We start from the raw sequence: 25,721 nt of genomic DNA on the forward strand, positions 1-25,721 counted from the left end.
CTTAGCAAAACTGAGTCTGCTCTGCACTTATGAGTATGATGCCTGGTGAGTGCAGTGGAAGCTGTGTACCTGCCTTAGATAAATTAAGGCCTATTGGCTATTCTGGCAGATGTAGTGCTTGGAAAACTGATCAGAGGATACCTCGGGATCAGCTGGGCTCTCTTGCTTCCCCCATGACCTCAGGCGAGAGATAAAGGGCAAAGAGAACAGAAATCACAGGTTCAAAAAGGCAGTGTCGTTGAGCTAGTGACAGATCCTTCCCCCAAAAAAGAAATTAATCTGTTGTCTCTTTGTTTTCGTAGGAGAACCTGGACCTCCAGGAAAAGTCATAAGTGCTGGTACGTAGTGCTGTGGGAGTTCCAGTGCTTCTGCTGTTGGAGGTTTTTCTGCGTTTTATTATACCTCCTACATTAACCTTGACTGCTTGTCAGACCTGCACTGGGGCTCCCTGTGTTGGGAGTATACACGTGCTATAGATGTGTGATTCCTTTAAGGATGGATTTGTGCGTATGTGTGCAAGTGTGTGTGTTTGTGTTTCAGAAGGTTCGTCAACTATTGCTCTGCCAGGCCCACCAGGTCCCCCAGGCCCACCTGGCCCCACAGGACCCCCAGGTGTTCCAGGTGAGAAAGCTGTTCCTCTGCTGTGGTTTTCACAGGCATCTTACATTGCTGTGCATCCAGTTCTTAATTTAAGTTTTAATGTTTGTTGTCTCTGCCAGGCTGTCCTGTCTGGGAGGCAAGATTGCTCAGGCAGGACTCGGGGTCCTCGCCCTTCCCTGTAGAAAGACCAAGATCTCAGGCTGAGTTATGGGGGCAGCAGCCTCAAGGGAGAAATAGGGGGGATCACAGGGGAGAAGGACAGAATGGAGGGCTCAGAAGATGAAGAAACTGGGGCCACTGTTGTTGTACTTTGATCTGATGAGTACAAAGTAGTGATAGGTCAAATCCAATTGTTGTTGAGTTGAATCAAGCTCTTTTGCCTCTCAGGAAAGCAGGCTTGTTTCTAATCCCTTTCCCCACACTGTTACTGAAATTGGGAGGTGTTTGTTTTCCAGTCTTAGGTTTGAAACCAAGACAGCAGAAATTCCACGTGACCATATGCAAAACTTTCATGGAAACACACACACAGGCTCTGGCTGTGCATGAGCTTGGTCCTCACACTTCTCTATCTCACATCAGACTGCCTTCCAGCACTGGTGTCAGGCAGCAGGGTTCCTGCGCCGTGGTCCTCATGGAGCTTCTGTGTCTCTCCCAGCTGTCCAGCGGGAGCTCATCCTGGAGTTGGTTTGATAGAGCTAGCCTCAGTTGGCACTGGGGAATGCGGGAGGAAAATGAGGCATATTGCATTTCTGTTGTGGCCAGTGACAGTCTAGTTATTTCCCCGGTCTAGGAGGCACCAAGCTCTTTAATTGCCACGTGTGATGGAAAATAAGCCTCTTCTCCACAACTTGAAGTAATACATGGGACATTGATGTATTCATACCCCATAGCAATTCCATTTACTTGTGCAGACAAATACATTATTTCATAGTCTCAGTTCTTATAAAAGATGTATTGATTCTTTCCTGCTAATGTAAAATACAACCAGGAAAATCTAATGCAATCTGTTTTTTTCTCCTTTGAAACCAGGTCCTGTTGGACCAGCTGGTCTCCCTGGACAACAAGGTACCATTCTCAATCAGATTTGATTCTGCTTCTTAAGAGAACTGAATTAATTAGTTTTCCTAGTTTCTAATTCTCTCAGACCTTGGCACAATCCCTCTCCCTTTTGTTTGCAGATTTCTTCCTTTCAATTCATTTTGCTGCATTGTTTGGCTTAATTAATCTTGTAAAGAGTTTCTATTCTTTTTTTCCTTTCCCGAAGGAAGAAGGGGGGCAGTATGGGCCAGTGTGATGTGCATGCTGCAAATGTCTTTTCTTTTATGTTGTTTTTCCTGGAAGCTAGTGTCCGTAAGGCACTTCTCAAGTGCAGTTGCCTTTCTGTGGTGGGTGATACAGCCCAGCTGGATACCTCCTACCATTTTGAAAGCTGGGAGAACAAACTGCAGTCACATTGGGAATAATGTCACTGTGAAACTACTGCAAATTGGACAGACACCTGAACAGAGCTGACCCCTAAAAACCTTTCTGAGCTGGGTTTCTGTGATTGTGTTAGGCCAAATTGTGCAGTAATTTCCCCATTTGAATACTCAGAGCCAGGGGCTGAGTTTGTGCTCCCGGTCTGAACCTGTTGCTGAGGAGGTAAGGCGTGTGTACAACATGTCTCAGTTAAATAATTTACTTTCTTTTTTCCCCCCCTCCCCCCGCCTTAAAAAGGTCCACGGGGTGAGAAGGGATCTCCAGGTGAAGCTGTGATAGAAACTATCAAATCAGAAGTCTCGTCATTAGCATCTCAAAGTAAGTGGATCTGCTTTTCCACCCCTTTGATTGAGGGGTAAGAGGAGATGCCTCTACATCTTTCCCCTCAACGTGGCATAGGGCAAGTGTGTGTGTGTATGTTTGGTTGTGGGACAGCAGTACCAGCTGCTTCTCATCTGTACATCCCAAAGTCCTTTCAAAAGGACGTAAATGGCTCATGTCACAGAGATGAAAGCTAAGGAATGGTGACTGGTGAACAGTCCTCAATAGCAGAGATGGTCACAAAGCTGTGAGGTTTTAGGCTGGCCTTCTAGGCTGTGTTCACATAAGAGCAATTCCCTGTGTATAATAATATGAACACAGACCCATCCATAAGAGGAGAACCAATTTGAAAAGGCACATTAGTCTAAGCAACAGAAATCAAAATCTTTCTGTGAATTAGAGGACAAATTCACAGAGGAGCAAATGCTATTTTAGGATGAAAATAAGTGGAGCAGAACAGGATGGTTTAGCAGCATCCCGAGAAAAGCGTCTGCTTGCTCTGTGCGATACTAGACGTCTGGTGCACTTAATAGTTCCTAGGATCTGGGACATCTGCAAGTGTGCAGGAGATGCAAGGTAGAGGAGGGCATAAAATCTTAAATATTCCTTGCCCGATTGCCATCTGAATGGGGTCGTGGAGATCCACACAGTGCTTCTGTACTGTCCCATCCCCTATTCAGAAGCCTTGGGTCCCAGTGTCACTGAACTTTGAGGTTTTGCCTCAGCTTGGAAGTGAGGATACATCTCCAATCAAGATAACACAGCGCAGCTATTTGTTAAGTAATGGCTGCATGATGTTCTCCTCCCAAAATGTGCCCCTTGTTGAAAGAATCTTTCCTCTCCTTGAAAGTTCTTTTCTTGCTTCTCTAGCCTTGAGTCCTTTGCTTTTTTTGTCAGCAGCCATTACTCTCCAGAGAGATCTCTTCTCTGTTTCCAATGTGCTGCCAGGTTGCTCAACACTGTATTTTGCTTCACGTCCTAACCTGCCTGCTGGCAACAAAACACACCTTTCTTCTCCCCTCTCTGCCTCAACTTCAGCTTAGGTCACCTGAGTCCTGCCTTAGTCCACCTTTGGCTGTGAGAGCTTCCAATGGCAATGTAAGGATAGTGTTTCCATAGCAGCAGTAGCTCCATAGCAACAATTTTCCCTTTTTTGTTTGTGTTTCATTTGCACAGTGCTAGGAGATTTACCAGGGCGAGCAGGACCACCAGGTCCCCCTGGACCACCAGGTACGTAATGTAGCAGACCTCAGTATGTAAGCGGGGGGGTGCTAACACATGGTGCTTTCCTGGGCTGTGCAAATTACTGAGTAAATATTCTATTATACCTCTGTTTCTTTCTTCATCAGGTGAATCTGTGCAGGGTCCCCCTGGGCCTCCTGGCCCTCCAGGTAAGAGCTTGTTTCTTCCAAACCTGGGAAGTGGGAGGATTTTCCAGTGCCACTATCCTATGCTTGCAACATCCCAGATGCAGTCTTGGACCTGGTGGAAGTTAGCAGGGCTGACTTTACTAGAAGTGGTTCCTACTAACTTGGTTTCACTGCAATATAGTTTCACAGCAAGATGCTACCCAAGAGAGGAGATTTGTTTTGGCAGAAGTTTGTCAGCCAGAATAGTAATTCATAAAAGCCATACTTTCTGGGAAGACGCTCGACATTCTCAAGTTCCCAAATAAAGTAGCTGTAATCAATTCTGTCTTTACTTCAGACTTATCCAATCTTAACTTCCAGATGGGGACAGATAGAGCAGCTCTTATCATGAGGAATATATGCCCACTTCACTTTCTGTAGCACAGATTTCCCTTTCACAGCCAGAAGAGAGGAGGTGCAGGAGGACATGAGACAGGACCTTACACCCATTCCTTGCTCTCTGCTCAGCAGCAAAGGGAAGTGGGTCAAGTGTGTGATAAAATGAACCTTCCCTCTCAATGTAGTGAAGGCCAGCTGGGACAGGCACTCAGTACCACAAAGGAAGGAGTTTCTTTGTCCTACCCGTGTTGTGTTGGCAAATGATAATGAAAAATAACTAACAGGAATAGGTGTGTGTGGAGAAAACAGTGATACTAGGCTACGCTTGGGAATGTTGGAGTTACGGCTGCAGCTGGAGATGCAGCTGCTCTGACGTGCATTCACTTACACTGCTGAGGATCATCCTTTCTGAAGCCTGTCTGTGACCCTTTTGCCTAGGACAAGGATTGCCAGGACCTCCAGGCCCACCAGGGAGATCAGGGTCTTCGATGTCCACCTCAGGTAAGTTATTTCCACTCATTTCCTTGCTTGTGCCTCGGGAATGTTCTGACTCTTTGGGTTCTAGAGAGCACATCCTTGGCTGGGACCAGGTGGAGCCAGAGGAAACTTGTGTCATGTTCTGTTGGATATCATGAAGAAATCTTTTTGTTTTAATTACAGAAACATTCCTCACAGGCCCACCAGGTCCACCAGGCCCACCAGGCCCAAAGGGAGACCAAGGTGGGTATATCCTGCTACTTCAACAAGATACTAGATGGATCTAGCACCTCACACTGAAAAAAAAGGAAGGAAGGGCTCACAAGCAGAAGGCATCCTACCTTTCTGTACCTGTAAGAGGGCTAGCACGGTGCTAGCACTACCTGTAAGAGGGCTAAATCGGACTCCTGTCTGCTGCCAGAGAATGAGGGAGTCATAGGATCATCTAGGTTGGAAAAAGCCTTTGAGATCATCAAGGTCTTTTTCTGCCAGGCAGCTTTCTAGCCATTCGTCTCCAAGCCTGTAGCATCACATGGGGTTATTGTGGCCCAGGTGCAGGACCTGACACATAGCCTTGATGAATCCCACACAGCTGGCCTCAGTCCATTGATCCAGCCTGTCCACAAAGCAAATCAGTCTGTGCTGAAGAAATTGATGAGCCTCCAGATCCCAGCTTTACCAGCCTATTAGATTCAGGAGCATTCAGAGCTGCAGATTTGCCATTAAAGGGGAATGATATTTTTGCAAACTGCAGTGTGGACTTGGTTAAGTCAGTGTAAGGAGGTGGTAGTGAAGGTAAAGTGGTGAGGTGAAGTGTAGCTCTGTTCTCTGGCACGAAAAGGTGGGACCTACTCTTTTTACCCATTTCTATTCTGATGATTGAAGGCCATGATAATATTCCACAGTGTGGACTGGGATGTTGCAGACAAGAGCAAACTAAATGCTTATGCTGTTCCTCTGCTCCCCTGTTCATAGGTGAACGAGGTCCACGAGGATTCACGGGTAAGGAGGCTTATAAGAAATATCAGTGGGTGCAGTGTAGCTTGCCTGTGTGTATGACTGCTCCTCCATTTCTGTGTCCCATGCAGGAGAACCGGGTGAGCCTGGCCTTTCAGCATTCTCCTCCCATGGTCAGTCTAATGTTCCCTGTCTTCCTTTGATTTCATTGTCCCTAGGCCTAAACCAGGTGGCAAAATCCTGTTCCATTGATTCTAGCTTAGTTTTAGTGGAGCCAGGATTTTGTCCACATGCTTTATTCCTGTGAGTCTTTGACTCCCCTTCTGCAATTGACAGGTGAAAGAGTTACCATACAGGGACCTCCAGGAGTTCCAGGCCCTCCAGGCCCACCTGGACCCAAAGGTGAAGTTAAAAATCTTGTTTCTTTATTTGCTGGTGGCTTCACACAGCCAAGAATGGTTGATACAAAGGGATGGAGCAACCTCATCCTTTGAGAAATACAGCTGTGCCCACCCCTGCCTTTTCAGGCAGATCAGGACAATGGCAATAGAATTGCTCTGAGCACAAGGCACCTAGGCAGATGACAGAAGGCTCAGGAAAGCTGCTGAGGCCTCTTCCTTCTGCCCTTCCCCTGCTAAATTAAGATAGTCATTACAAGGGCTGGGTAGTTGCTTTACTGTCAACACATAACTCAACTGTTTCACGTGACAGAGTATGCAACATGCAGTGACACTCATTACAACTGTCTTTCTCCCTCACTCTGTTTTCCAGGTGATGCAGGTGTCCCAGGCGCTCCTGGCATCCCAGGAGCATCTCGAGGTAAGAGGCCAGACTGTCATTGCCCTGATATAATCAAGAAATTCTGGCATCCTGCTGGAGTCTTTAGAAAAGCTCCTTTTGGATTTTACAAGTGTGGGATGCCAACCTAAGGCTGATGGGATTTGTGTTCAAAATCTCTTTTTTTCACGGCCTGCCTTATATCAGACAATTTAAGAATTGCAAGTTTTCTGTTTCCAGCTTACTGGGAATCCTTTGAGACAGGTTTTGTTCTCATGGGACATGAAAGAAAGGGATTCCAGGTTGGCTAACCACGTTTCACGAGGGATTAGGGAAGCTACATTGAACCTTCTTGTGGAAACACGGATCAGAACAAGTGCCCTTTGTTCATTTTTACTTACCCTCAGGTGGATTCACATGAATTAAGCTTCTTTCTTTCTGAATAAGAGCATCTCTGTATGCAGGATATTAATGCCGTTTCACAAAAAGTGCATGTGGATTAACTTCAGTGTCCCTCTATGTGAACGAGCCCTCTGCTTCTCCACATCACGTCCTAGGAATACTGTCTCAGGGTACAGCGAAGACAGACACCCTAAGGAGCATGAGGTGTTACTCAATACCATGGTGACAGGAGCCTCACAGGGCCCACCTGTATCTTCCAATAGAGACCAGTGAGGAGGTTCTTTAGCTGGCGCTGACCAGGCTGGCTGGGATTAGGAGCAGCAGGGCAGTGAGGTTAACCTGATGAATCTGAGTGCGTTCTGGATGTCTGTCTATATTTCTGCACACGTTGTACCCTGGGGCACAAACTGACCAGGTCTGTTGGTACGAAGCCAGGGAGGTCTCTGAGATGAGCCCTGCAGAGCTGCACAGGCTGAATTATAAAACGTTGAATTAACTGAAGACCTTATACTGCCTAATTGCCCATGTTCGGACTGTGTTTAGAGTTGAAGTGGGGGAGGGTGGGCTGCATAATCTATTCTCAAAGCTCTTTCCGGACCTATGGGAAGGTCTCAACGCAAGCACACTTTATCATTGCTTGGTCTAATGCAACCAGGCCAAAAACATTCCTTCTCCTTACCATGCTTTCTGTAGGGGGATCCAGACAAATTCAGGGACCTCCAGGACCTCCTGGGCCACCTGGTCCTCCTGGCCCAGGTGGAAGTTCATCTCAAGACATTCAGCAGTATATTGTTGACTACCTGAAAAGTAAGTATAATGAGGCTTTGCCATGGGTCAGGAGATGCCCTGAAGCCCTTCTCACTCTCCCTTTAGAAGCAACAGCCCTGCTGCTTTTGCCTTATTTTTGTTGAATACTGCGAGGTGCTTTTGCCCTGTGTGCCTTCTGCAGAATGATCATTCTATCAGACAAAGGAAGAGAGTCCAGTAGTTGTGCATATGGCTATTGTCTTCCCTCTAGTGATGTGGATATATCTTGCGTTTCCTACCTAGGTGACAATGTAAGGCATTATTTGACTGGTGTCCAAGGCCCACCAGGCCCTCCAGGCCCACCTGGAGTCATCACCACTGCAGATGGGATAAACTTGGATTACGCGGAGCTGGCTACCCGTGTTATGAGCTACATGACAAGTAAGCACCATGTTGGTAAGCTCTGTACTGAGTCATGCTCTCAGCTGATCTTGTGCAACACCTTGGAGGTGAGAACTGGAGGAGAAATAACAGTCTTTAAATAGCAGCACCTCAACCCAGTTATTGATCTTCTGCAGTCTTGGCCCAGGACTCCACACAGCTGAGGTGGCCTTTGAGCTTTGTCACATTTTGATGGTTAGATTAATGAACAGTTGCTGCTATTTAAAAAGTCTCACATTAAACATAGCTGTTAGACCTTATAAAGTCCCCAAGACCCTAACAGAGGTGGCTGCATTTGGTTTACATAGTCTCCATTATTCTGGGGCTGTCTTGTATGCTTGAGGCCCTCGTTGTATGCTTGAGGCCCTCCTGAAGTGGATGAAATTCCCAGAGTTTTTGGAAGCAGCCTAGAATCTCATTCAGAAGAGCACAGTCCACACTGCTGTGGAGACAACCATGCTGTGTGAGACAGCAACTGGTTTGTGGCTGGAGTCACAGGAATCCCGTTCCACTGATTAAATCAGATTAATTCAGCTTTCCTTTGTCCCTGCCTGACTCCTCTTTACCTTCTGTCTCCTCTTGACTCTGCCTGACATAAAACCTTTGCATTTCTACAGGCTCTTCAGATCGCTATCAGTCATTTGCTAGCTCTGTATCAACTACATCCATTTTGTACCAAGAACTTCTGGATATGCTGCAGAGTAAGTGATACTGAAGGGAAACATGGGGGTATTGCATCCCAGCAGCCTGGTGATCTGCATTTCCCTTCCAGTCCTCTGCCTCCAACCAGTTACCAGCAGCTGCTTTGGAGGGCAAAGGCCAGCCATAGGTGCTGCTGAGTGACTTGCAATGTCTCCTTCCAAGTCCTTTGGAGACAGATTTGTGTATCTTGTACTGGAGAGTTCGCATGCTTTCCAGAAGCTATACATTCTTACCTGTTTGCTTTTCATCCCCACTGTTGTTAACTCTGCAGTTTCCCAGTCTTCTGCCTCCCTTTCCCTCCTTGACTCTCTAGGTGGCATCTGCTTATGCCTCTCCCTTTCAGAAATTCCCCACAATTTCTCCCAGTCTCCCACTAAACCTTGGGCCTCTACTTTCTAGCTCCTGAATGCCTTTAGGGTTCCTCCATTCCTTCTTGCCCACTCCAAAGCCTTGCTATATCTTTGTTCTTAAAGTAAGGAGGATACCCAGCTCTGTATTCTTTTTGACACACATTGGGCTGACAAATAAATCACTGGGATGTCATTTTGCTGTGCCTGAAGGTATTGATGATGCCTGCCAACCCTGCACTCCTCCTGTGTGATCCAGTGAGGAGCCAGTCAGATTCCACATTCCACATAGACAAATGGCTTCTGAAATGCCACAGAGCTCAGCGTGGTATTTTCAGCTGAGCCACTCTTTATTCCCTTTACCCAAGATGTTGTCCAGAGTGTCCTGAAAAAAACAGAGCACAAGGAAGTCCCTTTAGCAATCCAAATTATTATCCTTCTCAAGCCCTGGGTTGTAGGAGCTTGTCAGCTCTGTCACAAATGTTTCTGACACCACATGCAGGACAGTTTTACACTCGGAAGAGGAGGATAGCGGGGGAAAAGAGTTTTGCATCCATGGATTTTGACAGTCTCCATGGAGGTGGGAGCTCAGATCACAGGCTGGGAAGTCCTCACACTTGGTGTCATTGCAGCCACTGGACAGTCTTAAAAGATGCTTTTTTCATTTCTAGGAGAAGAAATTCGTCAGTATCTAATTGGACCTCGGGGCCCACCAGGACCTCCTGGACCAGGAGGAGATGGCATGTCTCTGTCACTGGATTACGATGAGCTGACCAGACGATTTATCAGCTATTTGACAAGTAATGGTCTTTATTAGTGTGCGTTTCCCTCCATTCCTTTTGGAGCTGAGCAGAAGACTCATGCTGTCATTGAAAACTTTTCCAGTGTCAGCTGTGTGAATCCCTATGTACAGACATCTTCTCATAAGGATTGTGAGGGACTTAGATTGTGAGAGAACAGATATCCTTTAGCTAAGATAGCACCCACAGAGTCTAGTAACGAGTTCCTGCTTTGCTAAGAACTGAGCTTAGAAACATCATTTCATTTCAGAAGTTCCATCAGCACCTTCAAGTACCTTTGTAACCCTTTTCTCCCTGGGTATGTGAGCTGCCCTTGGAGACCAGATCTCACTAATGGGCTGCTCCAAAGATGGTGGGAATTTCCTCTTTGGCTCTGGAAGCAGGAAACCGGTGATTACCAGCAGCACCCTAACAATTAAAGCAAGACAGCTGCGTTCTATCAGCAAGGGTGTTTTACTAAAGCAAATTACGAAGGTGCAAAGCTTTACACCAGAGCTGCTGACAGGCTGGCAGACACAGAGAGCAGCACACACGTCAACCAGTGGGTCACAGCTGAGCTGCACATCCTGGGATGCCCCCATCCTTTGTCAGGGGTTCCTGAGATGTGTAGAGCTTTTGGCAAGAACAGTGGCCAGATGTTAGCCTGTCCCTTGTTTTGGGATCAATAGGGCAAGCTTAAACTCCAAGTCTACGCAAGATTTGAACCCTGGTTCCCAGCACAATCTGCTGATGGAAACACTTCACCCTGCAGTTGTGCCTTCTGCACTGACTGTGAACAAGCGCTGTGGCCTGTCTGCTCACACTGTAGCAGCCTGATTTGATAATGTGCTACTCTTGGATATGTTTGAATTTGTAGGTTCTGGGATGAGCATTGGGCTTCCTGGGCCACCTGGGCCTCCAGGGACACCTGGTATATCTTACAGTGACCTAACAGCATACCTGCGAAGTAAGTCAACTTCTTTACTCCCCTGCTGGGTGTCCTTACACATACTCAGGATTTTTTTTACAGGCTGAGGCATAGAATTTCCCCTTTTGCCCATCACCTCAAAGAACCCTTTCTAAGACTCTGATGGTCCCTCTGCCTTGGTTAGCAGTGCTGCAGGCCTCCTGGGCTCTGCCAGGGCCTGCATGGGCTGCAGGCAGATCACCGTGCTGCTGTGGAGAGCAGCGGCAGCAAGGCAGTCTCATGGGGATGGAGGAGCCCTTTGTCTTCTCCAAACTCTGCAGCATAAACGAATTTCTTATGCCACTTTTAAAAAGTGTGTTTTAAAAATAGAGACTTCTGCCCTCTTTGGGATCTCTCTACTTCCCAGGAAGGTTACACCAGTAAGGTGCTGGGAAGAAAAGAAGTGCCTTGTACTTGGCTGTTGCTGACATTACCTGTATTGTCAGGGAAGGTTCATCAGGGTTGCAATGGTTTGAGTGATTCCTTTTCTTCCCTTGTGTCTTACAGACTCTGAATTCAGTGGTCTTGTTGGCCCCCCTGGTCCTTCAGGACCCCCAGGACCTCCAGGAATCCCTGGATCACCTGGCAGCTCTCTGGAGGACATCTCTGCTTACCTACAAAGTAAAGCAATTGTGTTTCTCATGTTGGCAGGGAGATTCTGTTTGCAGGTGATGGGGGGACTGAGGCTGAGCTTTAGCTCACCAGGGTCTGTGACTGCCCATTGAAAACAAGGTCACCTTAGAAAACAAAAATCTCCTCAACTTCAGTTGGAAAGAGATGGAAGTTGGGGTTGGAGCTTTCAAACTTTCAAGATCTCCATACGTGTGTTATTTCCTTGGCCTCTCACTGCCAGAAAATAATTCTTCCTCTCTCTCAAGGTGTGGGATACTCTTCCCTCTCTGGAGTCCGGGGTCCACCCGGCCCTCCTGGACCTCCAGGACCACCAGGCTTCTCAGGAACTGGCCTCCTGTCCTATGCTGACATCACCAACAATGACGAGTTCAGGAGTGAGCTGATCCAGTACCTGAAGAGTAAGAGGGTGTCACCATTCTCCTTGCACCCCCTCTGAACCATGCTTTGCTTTATGTGGGCTGCTGGCTCTGCCATAGCTGAGACAGCCTTCTAGGAGGCTTCCCTGTCCTGGGGCTGCAGCAACACCAGATCTCTACAGCCAGAACTATGCAGGACTGCAGTGCACCCCATAGGCTTGTCTCCTCTCAGTCCAACCACAAGGCAAAAGTCCACATTGTGAGCCAAAAGGGACAGGTGCCGGGCAGTTACAGTTGGCATGTACTGAACAGTGACTCCCTACTGAAGTCACCCGCTGCATTTTGCCATGGGAAAAGCATTTCCTTGGACAAACACCTGCCCACAGAGCAATGGATGATACAGGGGTTGGAGGGCAGCACTGAGCCAGCTGTGAAGCAGCTGCCTCTGAGCTCTCAGGATGGCAGACATCCAGGGCAGCCTTCCAGAAACGTGGGGATCTCCTCGCTTGGGGGAGACTGGTCACAGGACAACCATTTTGGCAGACATTGGCCTGAGAGGAGTGCACCCTTCTGCAAAGCCATTGGGCATGTCTCCAAAATTGGGCACCCAGAATTGTGGGAGATATAGGAAGGAAGAGGTGTCATGCCATCTGTAGAGGTCAAAGCTGACATATGTGCCTGCTGCCTGAGAGATGGCACTGGATGAGGGTTGCTGCAATGGTTGATAGGACAGGATTTTACGCTCCAGTCTTCATTCAGGTGGTAGCACATGAGTTCTGCCAAGCCTGGGGGACCCATGTACCCCACTGTCCCTGAAGTCCCCCCTCTCGTATTTTGCAGGTGATGAAATCCGAAGCTACATTTCAGGGCCACCTGGGCCCCCAGGGCCACGGGGACCGCCAGGACCTAAAGGAGATAGTGGCTTGGTGGCTGGGTCTATGTCTTCATCATATCAAGGGCTACGGACTTCCGAGCAGTTGCATGGAAGATCCCTTGGTGCTGAGGGATCCCATGGAGGATCACTGGGTACCGGCAGCTCATATGGCAGCTCCATGAGCAGCATGTCATCTTATAGTGCCTCAATGGGCAGTGATGGCTCTTATGATGCCTCCGTGGGCAGCGACAGGTCTTTTGATGCATTACTGACAGAGGAGGAATCACACAGATCAGCGGGTTCAAGCAGATCCTACAGCAGCTCCTTCACTGGATCCCTGGATTACAACGAGCTGGCTCTCCGTGTGTCAGAAAGCCTACAGAGTGAGTGGAATGCCTGCTTGTCTTGACCTTCCCTGTCTCAGCCCACAACTCCTAAGCCCCTGGTGTGTGCCTGGTGTCATGCTGTTCACTTCCCTCACCCTTCCTGCTGCCTACAGCTCTCCCTTGTACCTTTCTGCCTCAGCATCCAGCCGCAGTTTTTTCAGAGGTCCTTTCAAATGACACCTTTAATTCCTCAGGCCAAGGTATTCTCCAGGACCTGATGTCTTACACTGCACAGGGACCCGCAGGTCCCCCAGGACCTCCTGGCCCCCCTGGTGTCAGCAGGGTTTTTGCAGCCTATGGCAATGTCACTGAGGACCTCATGGACTTCTTTAGAAGTAAGTGACATATTGACTTGGTGTTTCTGGCTCATGCATACGTGATCTCTCCAACCTCTTGTAGACCTAGTCATCTTTTCACCTTGGTGTGCTGCAAATGTACAGTTGAAATACAAAGCTGGAGGCAATAGTCTTTCCGTTCTCTCCCTCCTTCCCTTGCTGGGGAGGTGCAGTCTCATCATTAGGAATGACATCAACTTTTCCCACTACTTGTAGGAAACTCATCCCAAACCCTGAAGGCCACTGTGATTGCAGCCCCTGTGGTGCATTTGAACATGGCTGGCCTGGCATGTATAGAGCAACAAGACAGATGCTCATTCTGTTCTTGAATTCCCCTGCATGAGAGTCGGCCAGTTCCAGCCCTGGTGACAGCCAAGCCACCCTGAGAGGGTAACAGAGCAGTGCCAGGGAAGTGAGCTCATAGCCTGTCCCTAGGATTTTGCTGGGACCAAAACTGTTCTATAAAAACCTGCTCTCAGTCTAATCCCATCTAACCTAGAGACATGTCCCTCCAGTGTGACTCGGTGCTTCTCAAAGTCAACACAGAACCCTCTGCAAGTGGTTTGCCACACTCATTCATCCTTTTCTTCATTTTTCTCTCCAGAACATGGTACCATCCAGGGGCCACCTGGTGAAAAGGGAGAGAGAGGCTACCCTGGACCCAAAGGTAAGACTTGCCATCCTTCCCCTCTCAAGCCCTGTGAAACCTAGGAAGCAGCGCTGTGTCCACAGAGATAGTCAGCATGGCTGCTCAACGTCACAGCAGATGTGGCACCTTGAGGATCTCAGCCCAGGCGTCATCCTAACTTGGTCTTCCTCACCCTGCCCTGTCCCTGTTTGTGGGCCAGTCGGGCTCAAGGGCAAACTTGGTCTTCTTATTCCTTCAGGTGACCCTGGACCGATGGGCCCGCCAGGCCGCCAAGGGCATAGAGGACCAAAAGGAGAGAAGGGAGAGAAAGGTATGAACATCTGCCATTCCCAGCAGAGCAGGGTTTGCCTGTCAGGGAGGGAGAGATCCCCCAGGCACCAACCCATCTCTAGAAAACTGCTGGAAAACCCACGTGGTCACATTTTTTTTTGTTGTTTTGGTTCTATTGTCTTTTTTTCCCCTGCATGAACTTTTACATAACCCTCCTTTTGACTTTCTTGTCCCCAGGTGAACAAATGTATGTTGGCAGAAGGAAAAGAAGAAATGTTGGGGTTTAAGGCAAGATCCATCTCATGTCTGCACTGAGCAGCATTCCCAGCAGCCCATAGAGTATCAGCCTGAGTCTTCACTGCCTTAACGCTAAGACATCCCTGCTCATCAGCTAACCACTTAGACTTGATAGTTCAGTGTTGCTGCTGATGTTTGAACGGCTCTTCTATGTGTCCAGCATGGCCCTAATGTGGGTGTTTGCTCCTGCTGCTGATGTTTGGCCTAACTCCCTAAAGTTCCCAGGCTTGTACGTCTTGAGGCTGACGTGGGCTTCCTGTCTCACCCAGTCCAAGCTTCTTGTATTACTCCCAGCTATTGTGTAAAAACTTGGTTTTTATAACTAGCCAGCAAAAAAAAAAAAAAAAGAAAACATGATTTTTCAGAGCTCAGCGTCAGCCTGTGGGACAAAAGCCCTGTAAGAAACCCTGGGACTAAGCTTGCTCCCCACCCCAGGCTTTCCTCTCTGCGGGCGCTACTGTGCCAGCCCTAACCCGAGGGCCCTGTTGAAGCAGGTGCTGGTGGTGCTGAGCGGGGCTGTGGCTGGGGGAGCTCTGCGAAGGGGCACACTGCAGCACAGCAGCTGATAGCGGGAGGAATCCCCAGGCTCTGCCTTCCCCCCTGTACAGTGGTGCTGATGGCTGCCTGTAGGCCCCATTAGAGCTTCTGGACCCTTGGGGTGAGCACCCACGGGAGCCCCGCTTGTAACCCGCTTTGGAAAGCGATTTACCCCCCCCCCTTGGCTGTTTGCAATGCTGTGGCGCTGTGCGTCCATTCACTCGGGGCCGCACACAGCTCTGAGGGCTCAGCCAGCAGTGGGTGCAGCCCACGCAAGTGCTTCATGGGGAGCCTGGGTTGGCGCATGCTTTGCAATGCCCATTACAGCAACACCGTGAGACGTGCCATGCGCTGGGACTGAATGGAAGCACTTTTAAACAGGATTTGTTGATGTTTTAAAAAATATTTTTCTTTTCTCTTTGTTTCTTTTTTGAACATTGGGGGGAAAAAAATTAATTAAGTCCAATTAAAGTATGTTTTGTACCCCAGGCTTGCCTGATCTGTGTTCCACTGGCCAGGGAGCATCAGCATCACTGTGACCACTGGGGGGGACAGTGGTGGCTTGGTGGTAGGTTTATTTCTTATCACTGGGCTGTGACCCAGGTAGGTGCTGAGCTCCTGCTCGGCTGCTGGTGGTTTCCAGTCACATTAGCTGGAGCCTCCGCATGGTGTCGCAGGTGCCATGGCCCCATCTGCTCCCTCACAGTGAGGAGGTGCTCAGAGAGCTGAAGTGCTTCTGTGGGGTAAAGCAGGGCGATGGCTGAGCCGAATCCAGCGCTGTGGGGCACACAGGTGGGCAGGGCAGCCTCTCGCCCAGTGCTGGTCATCACCTGTGTGACACCAGACTGGCTTTAGTGTTCCTGGGGCAACACACAGCCACACACGTTCTCTCTCACTCTCTGGAGAGCTACTTCAGTTCCAGTTATTGGCCAAAACAGGTCAGTGGCAATTTTTATAGGGAAAAAAAAAAAACAACCCTGCTTGAACTGCTTGTTTTCAGTCCAAGTTTAAACACCATTTTTATTTCCAGACTTAGCACTGTCCAGTTTTGGTGTTCCTCCCACAATTGCTTGAGAGCTTAGAGCAAAGGCCTGTGTGAGCCAGGTCGGCCTTTGGAGCACAGCCCCTCACAGTGTTTGCCAGCAAAGCCTGCGTCCTTAGAGTGATCCACGCTGCCCTGCCACATTCTGTCGAGAGGAGACATGGCCTTTCACTTCTCTCTTAAAAACAATGAATTCATTTGTTGTCAATAAGTGCAGCAGCTCTGTTCCCACGTCCAAAGCCATCCCCGACTAGCTGGATCACTGTACTGCGTTTGCAGGCTGTGCCGTGGGGCAGGTCTGAGTGTGGGCTGAGGCACCAGAGCCCAGCAGTCACGCGTTTCCTTCGTGATCCAGCCCGGGGGGGGAGGGGGCGCGTCGCTTTCCTTTGCACGTACCAGCGTGGGGAGGGTGGGTGGCAGGAGAGGAAACCCAAGGACTGTGGGGCAAATCCTGGAGCTCCTACAGCTTGAAACTGAATTCCCACGGATGGGGTGGCACAGGGCAGTCATCGAAAAGAGCATCCGTTTAGGTTTGTGCTCAGTCTGCACTCCTGCCTGGGCTGCACCCGTCAGGAAGCCACACATCCCACAATGTCAAGTACTTCTTGACACTGATACTCAATTACTTAAAAAATCATAAATTGTACCATTCACTAACAGATTAATGAACTTCATGAAAGTTTTCCATGAACCAAACAAAGACTGTCTCAGCAAACTGTGATTTTATTGTATTTACAGCAGAATTATTACAATATTCTACAGAAAGCCACAAAATCAAATTACTTTTAAAACCAAGACCAAAAAACCCCTGTCGTATGACTGCTACTGCAAGTTTGCTTCCATGAGCTGTACACCCAGAGACCCTTAGCCAATTATTCATTCACCTCATGATTTTTGGTTGCTTTCTGTAAGGCAAAAATAACTTGGTTTGCAGATAACATCTGACAAAGTGCTGGGACAATGCAAGGCTGGAGATGCATCGGATTTGTGTGCTTTATCAGAAAACACCACTCTGCTCGGCTTTCTTACAGAAAACGGGCATATGACAGTTCAACACTGCGGATTTCACTCAACGCCCCTGCTGAGTTTCTGTTCTTCCCACCATTTTAGGACTGAAAATCCATAAGAAAGGTTTTACCATATGCCTCGGTAATTGTGGAAGAGATCTTTGGGAAGTTAGAGCATCTTTGGGCTCAGCAGCTCCCTTCTGCACTCGCTATAGAGGAAGCGCAGAGCCCTCATTCATGAGCGGGTGGCAGCAGTTTCTCACTCGGTTTGCCCTCTTTCCCTGGCACCGAGCGCCCCAACCCCACAAGTGCAGAAGTAGTTTCAGAAATGCAGTATGAGGAGTGAGGCGAGAGAAAGGGGATGGAGAACAACTGACAAACAGCTCTGCAAGCAATAGAAACACTACAAAGTTTCTTCTGTCTGTCCTTCTGTTCTCACCTAAGACCGAAAAACATGACAAGGCATCCCAGCCCGGGCTTGCCTGGAATGAGGAAGGTTAATTCTCTCTTACCCCATTTTGTACCTGCTGCGAAGCTGCCAGTACAGGTCAGAGAATGGGAAATGTGCATGGACACATCAACACAAGGAAGTTTCTGAGATCCAGAAGTAGATTTTGAGGTAAAATGACCAGATTGTAAAGGCTAACATAAAATCACACATTTCCACAGTGAGCACCCTCGGCACTCCTCCCTGTCCCCTCCTCTACTGACAGTGTGGTCACTGCCCTCAGAACACGCCCCGCTTGCTTCCCCATGGCTGATCAACCACATGCAGCAGTTCAGTGGAAACAACCAGCACTGAGCTTATTTACACATTTAACTCTGTTCTCTGGTTTTAGCAAAGATAAGAATGTCTGAGGCCCTCGGGGCTGCAGCTACACAGCAGCTCTGAAAATCACATTACCTAAAAATGGATTTAAGTGCCTTAATTTAAAAAAAAAACCTTATTCAAATCTTCCAAAGTGTCCCTGAAATACTTGCAAGACAGATACTTAGATTTCTTATGTGATACAAGACATCGTGGCATGATGAAAGCAACTGCACTAATGCTTTGCTTGGCTCTGTGTTAGTTAAGGTGCTAAATTTCCTACTGATTAAGAAAAAATATTCAGTAGCCTGAGGTTATAATCAAGGAAGTCCTCTAGGACAGAAAAATAATTTTTAAACCGTGTGATTGATTAGATATTGAAGACTCATTAATGCAGTTTGAAAGGATATTCACTTGAAACACTGTCTGCAGGAAAAGGATGTGGCTCAGGATGAATGTCAGCATTTGAAAAGTGATGTGAAGAATCACCTTGAGGTCAGGCTGGGGGCACTGCCGCCTCAGAGCCTGGATTCAGGTGTCAATTTGATTCGGAATCTCCTAAGCGCAGGGGCAGCAAGCCCATGGTGCTCCATCAAGCCAAAGACCTCCATGGCCACCGGCAGTGGTGCATTAGCAGAATACCATGAGATCCTGCCAACAGCTGAGCTCCAGCGACTGTCGGGATGAGAGGGAGAGCCACCACTCCTGTCCTGACAAGGCCCTGTCCCAAGGAAGCTGACTCAGCGGGTGCCAAGCCCTACTCTTGGGGCTTGGGAAGAACAAGCCACAAGGTCTGAATCTGTTCGAGGCCACAGGCCTGCAGGCAGGGTTTTTGTGAGAATCAGCTGTAAATACAAGAGGACGCCACCACGCTGCACTGCAATTCATGCATTTTATTGCCTTCCTTCATCTTCCGGTGGACAGCACTAAGGTGGGCAAGAGCTGACTGGTGCTCATCTTCTGAAAGACATGTGGGGAAAATGAGATCTGCCGAACACTCGTAAGAAAGCAGAGTTCTGGCTAAAGCAAATACACCCAACTGCCTTGGAGATGAAGCTTCTAACTTTTATAAGGGATGTCACATGTGTTAGTAGAGAGACCGGAATTGGTACCTCAGGAGATCTCTTCCAGGCTTATGTAAGACCCAATCATTTGAACTGAATTTTCTGACACTGCACAATGTTGTCCACCTCTCTCATGTTCTGCAATATCTAATCAAAGTTCTCAGCCCGAATGCCTAGGTACCCACGCTAGTTCCTGTTCCACGTTTTTATGCTTGATCTCAATTCCCAGCACTGCTCCCAAGGCTGCAGCTGCTTCGCGACGCTGCAACCCCGGAGCTCTGACCAAGCACCTGCCAAGACTCTGCTGCTACATTCGTTCCCCCCTCCATCACAGAACCCTGTTACTTCTTCAATTTACAATGAGATGGGATCACAGGGGCTCATCTGAAAAGGGTCTTCAAATAAAAGATTTAAAAGATTTAGATGGAGGTAAACGGCATGCTAACATATCAGCAAGTTATCACTGAAACTGCCAAAAGGGTAAGCAGAAGATTAACATTTCCCTCTGAAGATTTAACATGGACGAAGGTAGAGAGAAGCCAGAAGGGGAAATCTGCCTGCCCTGTCAACTCCCCAAGTAAAGCACTGAGCCTTCACCATAGGAAACTGCAACCAAATTCTCTTAAACACAGAGATGAAGATTATTTAATATTATTTTAGCAACATTCAATTTATGATGGGGGATCTTAAAAAGTCAAAGACCTTCAAAGACATTTTTCACCCAACTGAAAAAACAATTTAAAGAACTTTGCATTTAGCAACAGATACCATTCTAGAGATATGGTAAGTGAATTTACAACAGTACACAATACACACTATAATAAAACACCAGAAATTAAAGCTAACTATTAAAGTAATTATGCTATCAAAAAGTTAGAAAATTTAAATTAAAACATGCATTTTCCAATTTCTTTTTACTGTGCTGTAAATTAAGTATCTTCATTGAGAAGGTATCGGTTCAATGTCCAAGGATTTCAGCATCCGAGGGTTCAACCACATCCAATTATAGTCCTATGTTAATTTTTGAGTTCGTTCACATGCATCAATACTGTTCCCGTGACATGAACATCGTATAATGTTCACCAGTCGCACATTTAATGCCAGCCAGCAAAACATAACGTTTACAGTTGATACCCGATGAGACAAGAAAGTCAGGCATCAAATGACAGAAAGCGAACACTATTTTACAACTGGAACTCCAACATACCAAAGCACAGCTTATCACACTGCCTTGATATGACTCAAGCTCTAACCGCCAGGAGAAGTGCAGTAAAAGTGATCTAACGCGGTTGTATTTCCCTACCAGCTATGAGAAACATTTCCAATCTTTCCCACTGCAGACCAGTAAGGTAAATAACTTACCGTACAGCTACGATCTTGAAAAATAAAACCTGCCTATGTTAGTACATGGCAACAAAAAAGCAAAAAACCCAGCTTCACAAAGTAGTTTGTCTATATATTTAACTTAAATCTTTCTACAAAATAAAATGACTAAAGTTAAAAAAAAAAAAATAAATTCAAATCTACCTTTCTAATGAAATTGGACTTCAACCATGGTTATTTATAAATATGACCACCCACCTCCACTTGTCTGACGGAGTTTAAATGAACAGGCTTTGGTAAGGACAGAAAATGGCTCTACCCATTCCAGGTAACAGTTCGAGAAATCACGTGCGCTTTGCACACTGCTTTCTAAAAAATACATCCTACAGTTTTGCAATTTGTAGAACTAACAACCTGTAATCGCTAAGGAAAATAATAAACTGTGCATTTTAAAGTTAGCATTTCTTTCACCTTTACATATTTTAGTGCAAAATATTTCAGGGTGAGGAGTTACAACAAAAATGGCAGTAGCAGCAAGAAATCTGTTTTGTACAGTAACAGCAATGCTAAGGAGTTTTGTTTATTTTTAAATGACAACACACTATCCCGTTGCCAGGATTAGCACAGCTAAGTGTTTCAGGCACTGTGTTAATTAAACTAGCACCCCATTTCATCATGGAACTAATGGACAAAATACGTAATGGAGATCAGCTCAGTTTAATTTATGCCAGAGGTTTTTTTAAAAAGAAGTTGCCAAGGCTTTTGCTTTTACCAATTGTGTTTGAACAGAAGGGGTTCTTTTTCTCATTGTTGGCATGTTCTGAGTAATGGGTCCTTGCTATGAAGACACTGCTCAGCATTATAAAATTTTAAACCTCACGGCAGTTGCTGTTGTGGAATTCTCTCAGGGAGGAATCAGACATTTAAAAATACAGTAGCAGAACTAATATTACACCGTTTAAATGTTCACATGAGAAACTGTTTCTTTGTGATCAGAAAGAACATAATTAATATTTTAGACTTAAAGTCAAAACAATACTTTTTGAGACTGAGATAAAAATCCCACTTATTCTTTAAACATTTGAAGGACAGAACATTACCATTATACACCAACACCTTTTTTCTTTTCTTCCATTCCAAGAAGCAAAGAGACTGATCCTGACACTGATTGTCTCCACTGAAAACAAAAAGTGCTAGGTCCTTTGATGTACATCACAGATTAAGTCAGGTTAGATGATGAGGATGGAGAATTCCAAATATGAAAAAACCTACAGCAGTTCCCAGAGTTAGGACCCCGTGGAGTGAAGGCTGGGGATTGGATAGAATTTCGAAATCCGGCTTTGTGTTGACGGGTTAAGGCATTCAGATTCTCCAGTCATTTTAAAGAAAACTTCCTGTTCCTGCAATTTTCTGGCAAATTCTTCTTCCAGCGTCTAAAACCCAAATCAGATTGTATAGGATTACAAGGCAAAGTACAAGAAACCTATTATACTGGTGACATTGCCTGATGTCTTCCCACACCATCACAAAAAAAAAATCCCACAGAACTTAGAAACTATCACAAGACAACCAAGATATAGCAAGCCAAAAACACTGCCTGTCTGTAGGATGTTCTATGACCTGGGTGACAGTCTAGTCTTTTCCATTTTAAAATAAAACATAAGACCCAAAGCCAGTCTCCACCCCGATCTGTTGTCCAGCATTCAACTTTTAAAGTAACCTACTGGCTTCTGAAATATATTCCTAAAACTCAATTTACTTCCAGTTAAGAAAGTTTACATGCAAACTTGTACATGTGCCCTGCAAGAGGGAACACAGCAAGAGGCTGATAATACACAAGTTTCTCCTGTTGCATGTGCCCTTTGCTCAGTTTTGGTGCCTTTTTTCTAACATCTTTTATTAGTCAGTGATCTACAGCACTTTTGAGCAGTAGCTTCGTTCTCCTCTGTGATAGTTTTTGTATTGTCTATATTTTCTAGATCCAGCTCTTGATTATTTTCCAATTCATTAACTGCTCCCATTTACCTTTTTTCTCGGTCTCAGTTTATCTCTCCACTCCTTCAGTTCTTGGCTGTGTTCTTCATCCAGCTCTTTTAGCTTCTGAGTCTCATGCTCAACCAGTAGATGGCATTTTTCATTCTTAAAACAAGATAAAGATAATCCTTATGTAAAACTAATTCAGATTAGGCAACTCAACATTTGTACAGTGACATATGTTGTCCTAATTCTTTTTAATTAGCTTATTCCCTGTAAACAGTGACGTGAATAATTACAAGATAAAAGTATGTTACAAGGCTGCATTATCAAAAGCCGATCTCTCTATCAGAACCAATTGAGATAAGAAATACTTGTAAATCCAAATATACTGCTCAGTACCACGAAGGCAGCAGCTGCCAACGTTACTCCAAACTGTGTTTCACTGCCTAATAACGCTTTTCAAGGTCATACAGCATTTCTGCTTTGCTTTCTAGAGACAGTCTGTATAATTTATTAAAATCAATTACATTAAAAGAAGGGTCATTTTTTGGAAGTATTTCAACTCTTGGTGCCAAGGAGCTGAGACTAACAAATGGGGCTCAGGGAGGAGAGAAACGTGCTTGCAAAAGCAGCCTCAGAATCGCCCTACAAGATGGAAAAGGATAACCACGCATGAGCTTCACGTTCCTCTCAATAAGGTACACGTGCATCTGCCTAACTTTCAGAGGACTTCTGAAGCATGGTGAGAAAACAAAATTTAAGTATTTGGCTACATCAAATCTTTAATTTTTAAGAACAGTTGGCAATGGCAGTCTCTAAACCCACGTTTTTGTTCCCAGGGTTCCACTCCCAACTGGGTCTGATGCAGCGCACAAAAACACAGAAACAAAAGCAACAAGCATTTGGCTAGACCCAAGTGCCGTGGGGGGCCAGTGTTTCTCGGGGAAGCTCAACAGTAGCCCTAATCTGCTCAGTTTTACTTGAGCTGAAACTCTCACAAGACTCCCACGGTACTTGGGGATTTACTGAGGCATTAGTGGCAGAGGCAGGGACTGGTTTTGCAGGGTGTGGGGAAAGTGAACAGAGTAAAACTAGCTTCATTGGTCACTGGAAGACTTTTCTGCAGAAAGGTTATCGGCAGGTGATCATTTAATGCTTTAAAACTCTCTTGTGTCCCCGAAGCAGGGAAAAGCAGATTTAGCGGAAAAGGAGAGCTGACCTCTGGACCACAGCAGCAGCTTTTCCAAAATGCATACCAAATGGGACAAAATAAGAGTTCCTTGTTGTGAGAATGCCTTCTAAGTACCTTCTAGAAGCCTGAATCTGCACAGCAACCTGCACTTTGTAAGAACCACCTCATTTCATGTATTGCTACGAACGTCTTGTGGGTAATGCCTGGTGCTGCCCGCCTCTGTTCTAATTAATGACATTCAGCAAAATCAGGTTAAAAGGAAATGTTGCCTACAGGAAACAGGACTGGGAACTTGACAGATATTCTAGAAGTGACCATCTGCTTCTGTTTTACGCTCTTCTTGCATATAAAATGATTTCTCATTATTGATGTAAGCATAGGAATTTTAAGAAGAATGCTGCAGGCCTTTGAAAGCAAAGTTGAAAGAAAAAATCTACACCAATCAGTGAAAATGAAAGAAAAGATGCTTCTCCTTCTCCTGTGCGCATTATTAACCCAAGTCATTTACCCACTGAATGTTCATTTAATATCATCTGGTTTTAACCTGTAACTGATGCAGTTCTCTGATGTTTGCTTCACACTGCAACTGAAGGTCTCGCATTTGGTTTTCATGCTTCTGATGCTGAGCCAGTCTCTCATTCTTCTGTCTCTTTTCTTCTTGAATAGCAAACTAAAATTAAAAATAAAAAGATGGTTTGTATTGTATCCCTAGGCATATTTTACACAAGTCAAAAACCTGCATGCAACAGAATGAATACATGCAGCACAACTGAATAGCATGGTTTTAAAAGATTTAAAGAATAACTGTATTTTCTTTCTTCTTTAAAATTCTCACAAAGAAAATGCCCTCACAATTTTGTCCATTATTCCATTTCTTTGCTCGCATTCTAATTTTTCCTTAAAATGCAGCACATTTCACTTCCAAACTCTTAAAACTAATCTCTCTCTGAAGCCACATGGCACAGCAGTATTGCTACGAGTGCCGGTTAATGCTGGTGCTATACTGCCATGGGAAATGATGTTTTCCAGGTTTTCATCCTTCCAGTGCTCACCACACGAAACCACAACTTGAGGCTTTTGTGCATCAGTAGAAAGCAAACCTCTAAACCTCTTCGCAACACTCACTTTTAAAGAACGAGTGGATACCTACCGTTTTAGTTCAAAGCTTACAGAAATCAAGTATTCTTAAAAATGTTTTACAGAATCACAGAATGGTTGAAGTTGGAAGGGACCTGGGAAGATCAATCCCCCTTCTCAAAGCAGCTAGAGCAGGTTGTGCAAGACTGTCCCGTTAGGTTCCGAGTAGCTCCACAACCTCTCTGGGAAACCTGTTCCTGTGTCTGACCACCCTCACACCAAAAAAAGTGTTATCTTATGTTTAACCTGGATTTTCTGATTTCAATTGTGCCTCTCATCCTGTCACTGGGCACCACTGACAGGACCATGGCTCCACCATCCTTACTCCCTCCCGCTGGAGTAAGTGAACATACACACAGGTAAGATCTTCCTCAGTCCATTCCATTCTCACATTTATATCACACCAAGCGTTTACGCTATCAAAACTGTTTTTATTAATTACCTGCTTAATTTTTTCACGATCCTGGTCTGGAGACGCTAGTGAATTGATTCTTAAGCTCTTCTTAAACATAGCCATTCGAGTCTTTGCTTCACTTCGCTGGATTTTAGGCAGTCGCGCTCTTTCCTGAGTTTGTTTATTCTTCAGCTCCTCAATAAGGCGTTGATTATATCTCTGCATTTGTTCTGTTTCCTAAAACGTTAAGCATATGGAAGTGTCAAGGAGTAACTACTATGTTAGAATATTTGCATCTCATTTCATCAATAAGCACGCTGTTAGAGTCAGTCTCTTTCAACAGAAACGAAACCCAGCCCCAGTGATACTGGTGAGGAGGAGGGGGTCTTCCACTTACTCCAGAGAGCTCTGGATCACGCCCAACCCAGATGAAAATCTCTAATGCCCTAATGAACATGAACACACACATATTTTACCAGTGGTCATACGACTCTTGAATTACATTTTAAAAAGTCTCTGTTATTCAAACGGAGAGATTTTTGTGGAACTGAACTTCCACTGTGCAGCTGTGAAAGGTGAGTTTGTTCCAAAGCCCGGTGAGAGCAACAGCCATTATGGGAATAAACCACATCACACAGAAACCATCCTCAGTGGAGGCTGCTCACGCTCCACTCACCAAGGATCCTGTAATACCTC

At 46.0% G+C, this 25,721-nt stretch overlaps 2 protein-coding genes across 5 annotated transcripts in view; one reads left to right on the forward strand and one right to left on the reverse strand.

Annotated features, from left to right (window-relative positions):
* Positions 1–15,582, forward strand: part of COL17A1 (collagen type XVII alpha 1 chain) — a 42,367-nt gene extending 26,785 nt beyond the window's left edge. Inside the window, exons 34-57 of one of the 2 annotated variants that reach the window (XM_054071897.1) lie at positions 303–338; positions 541–621; positions 1,630–1,665; positions 2,317–2,397; positions 3,577–3,630; positions 3,750–3,791; positions 4,587–4,649; positions 4,809–4,868; positions 5,601–5,627; positions 5,714–5,755; positions 5,919–5,984; positions 6,354–6,401; positions 7,455–7,568; positions 7,812–7,949; positions 8,567–8,650; positions 9,670–9,798; positions 10,655–10,744; positions 11,252–11,365; positions 11,623–11,775; positions 12,574–12,990; positions 13,188–13,328; positions 13,933–13,995; positions 14,216–14,287; positions 14,485–15,582. In XM_054071897.1, coding sequence (XP_053927872.1) covers positions 303–338; positions 541–621; positions 1,630–1,665; positions 2,317–2,397; positions 3,577–3,630; positions 3,750–3,791; positions 4,587–4,649; positions 4,809–4,868; positions 5,601–5,627; positions 5,714–5,755; positions 5,919–5,984; positions 6,354–6,401; positions 7,455–7,568; positions 7,812–7,949; positions 8,567–8,650; positions 9,670–9,798; positions 10,655–10,744; positions 11,252–11,365; positions 11,623–11,775; positions 12,574–12,990; positions 13,188–13,328; positions 13,933–13,995; positions 14,216–14,287; positions 14,485–14,534 — 2,201 coding nt within the window. In that variant the 3' untranslated portion in view covers positions 14,535–15,582. The remainder of the gene's footprint in view (positions 1–302; positions 339–540; positions 622–1,629; positions 1,666–2,316; positions 2,398–3,576; positions 3,631–3,749; positions 3,792–4,586; positions 4,650–4,808; positions 4,869–5,600; positions 5,628–5,713; positions 5,756–5,918; positions 5,985–6,353; positions 6,402–7,454; positions 7,569–7,811; positions 7,950–8,566; positions 8,651–9,669; positions 9,799–10,654; positions 10,745–11,251; positions 11,366–11,622; positions 11,776–12,573; positions 12,991–13,187; positions 13,329–13,932; positions 13,996–14,215; positions 14,288–14,484) is intronic. The other variant, XM_054071898.1, reaches the window with a different exon arrangement.
* Positions 15,583–16,828: 1,246 nt separating this feature from the next.
* Positions 16,829–25,721, reverse strand: part of SLK (STE20 like kinase) — a 49,326-nt gene continuing 40,433 nt past the window's right edge. For all 3 annotated transcript variants that reach the window (XM_054071517.1, XM_054071516.1, XM_054071519.1), the window contains 4 exons: positions 25,074–25,262; positions 24,039–24,164; positions 22,351–22,464; positions 16,829–21,758 (listed from right to left, as the gene is read on the reverse strand). In XM_054071517.1, coding sequence (XP_053927492.1) covers positions 21,612–21,758; positions 22,351–22,464; positions 24,039–24,164; positions 25,074–25,262 — 576 coding nt within the window. In that variant the 3' untranslated portion in view covers positions 16,829–21,611. The remainder of the gene's footprint in view (positions 21,759–22,350; positions 22,465–24,038; positions 24,165–25,073; positions 25,263–25,721) is intronic.

The sequence above is a fragment of the Cuculus canorus genome, chromosome 7 (assembly GCF_017976375.1).
Source record: "Cuculus canorus isolate bCucCan1 chromosome 7, bCucCan1.pri, whole genome shotgun sequence".
Classification (NCBI taxonomy): Eukaryota; Metazoa; Chordata; class Aves; order Cuculiformes; family Cuculidae; genus Cuculus; species Cuculus canorus.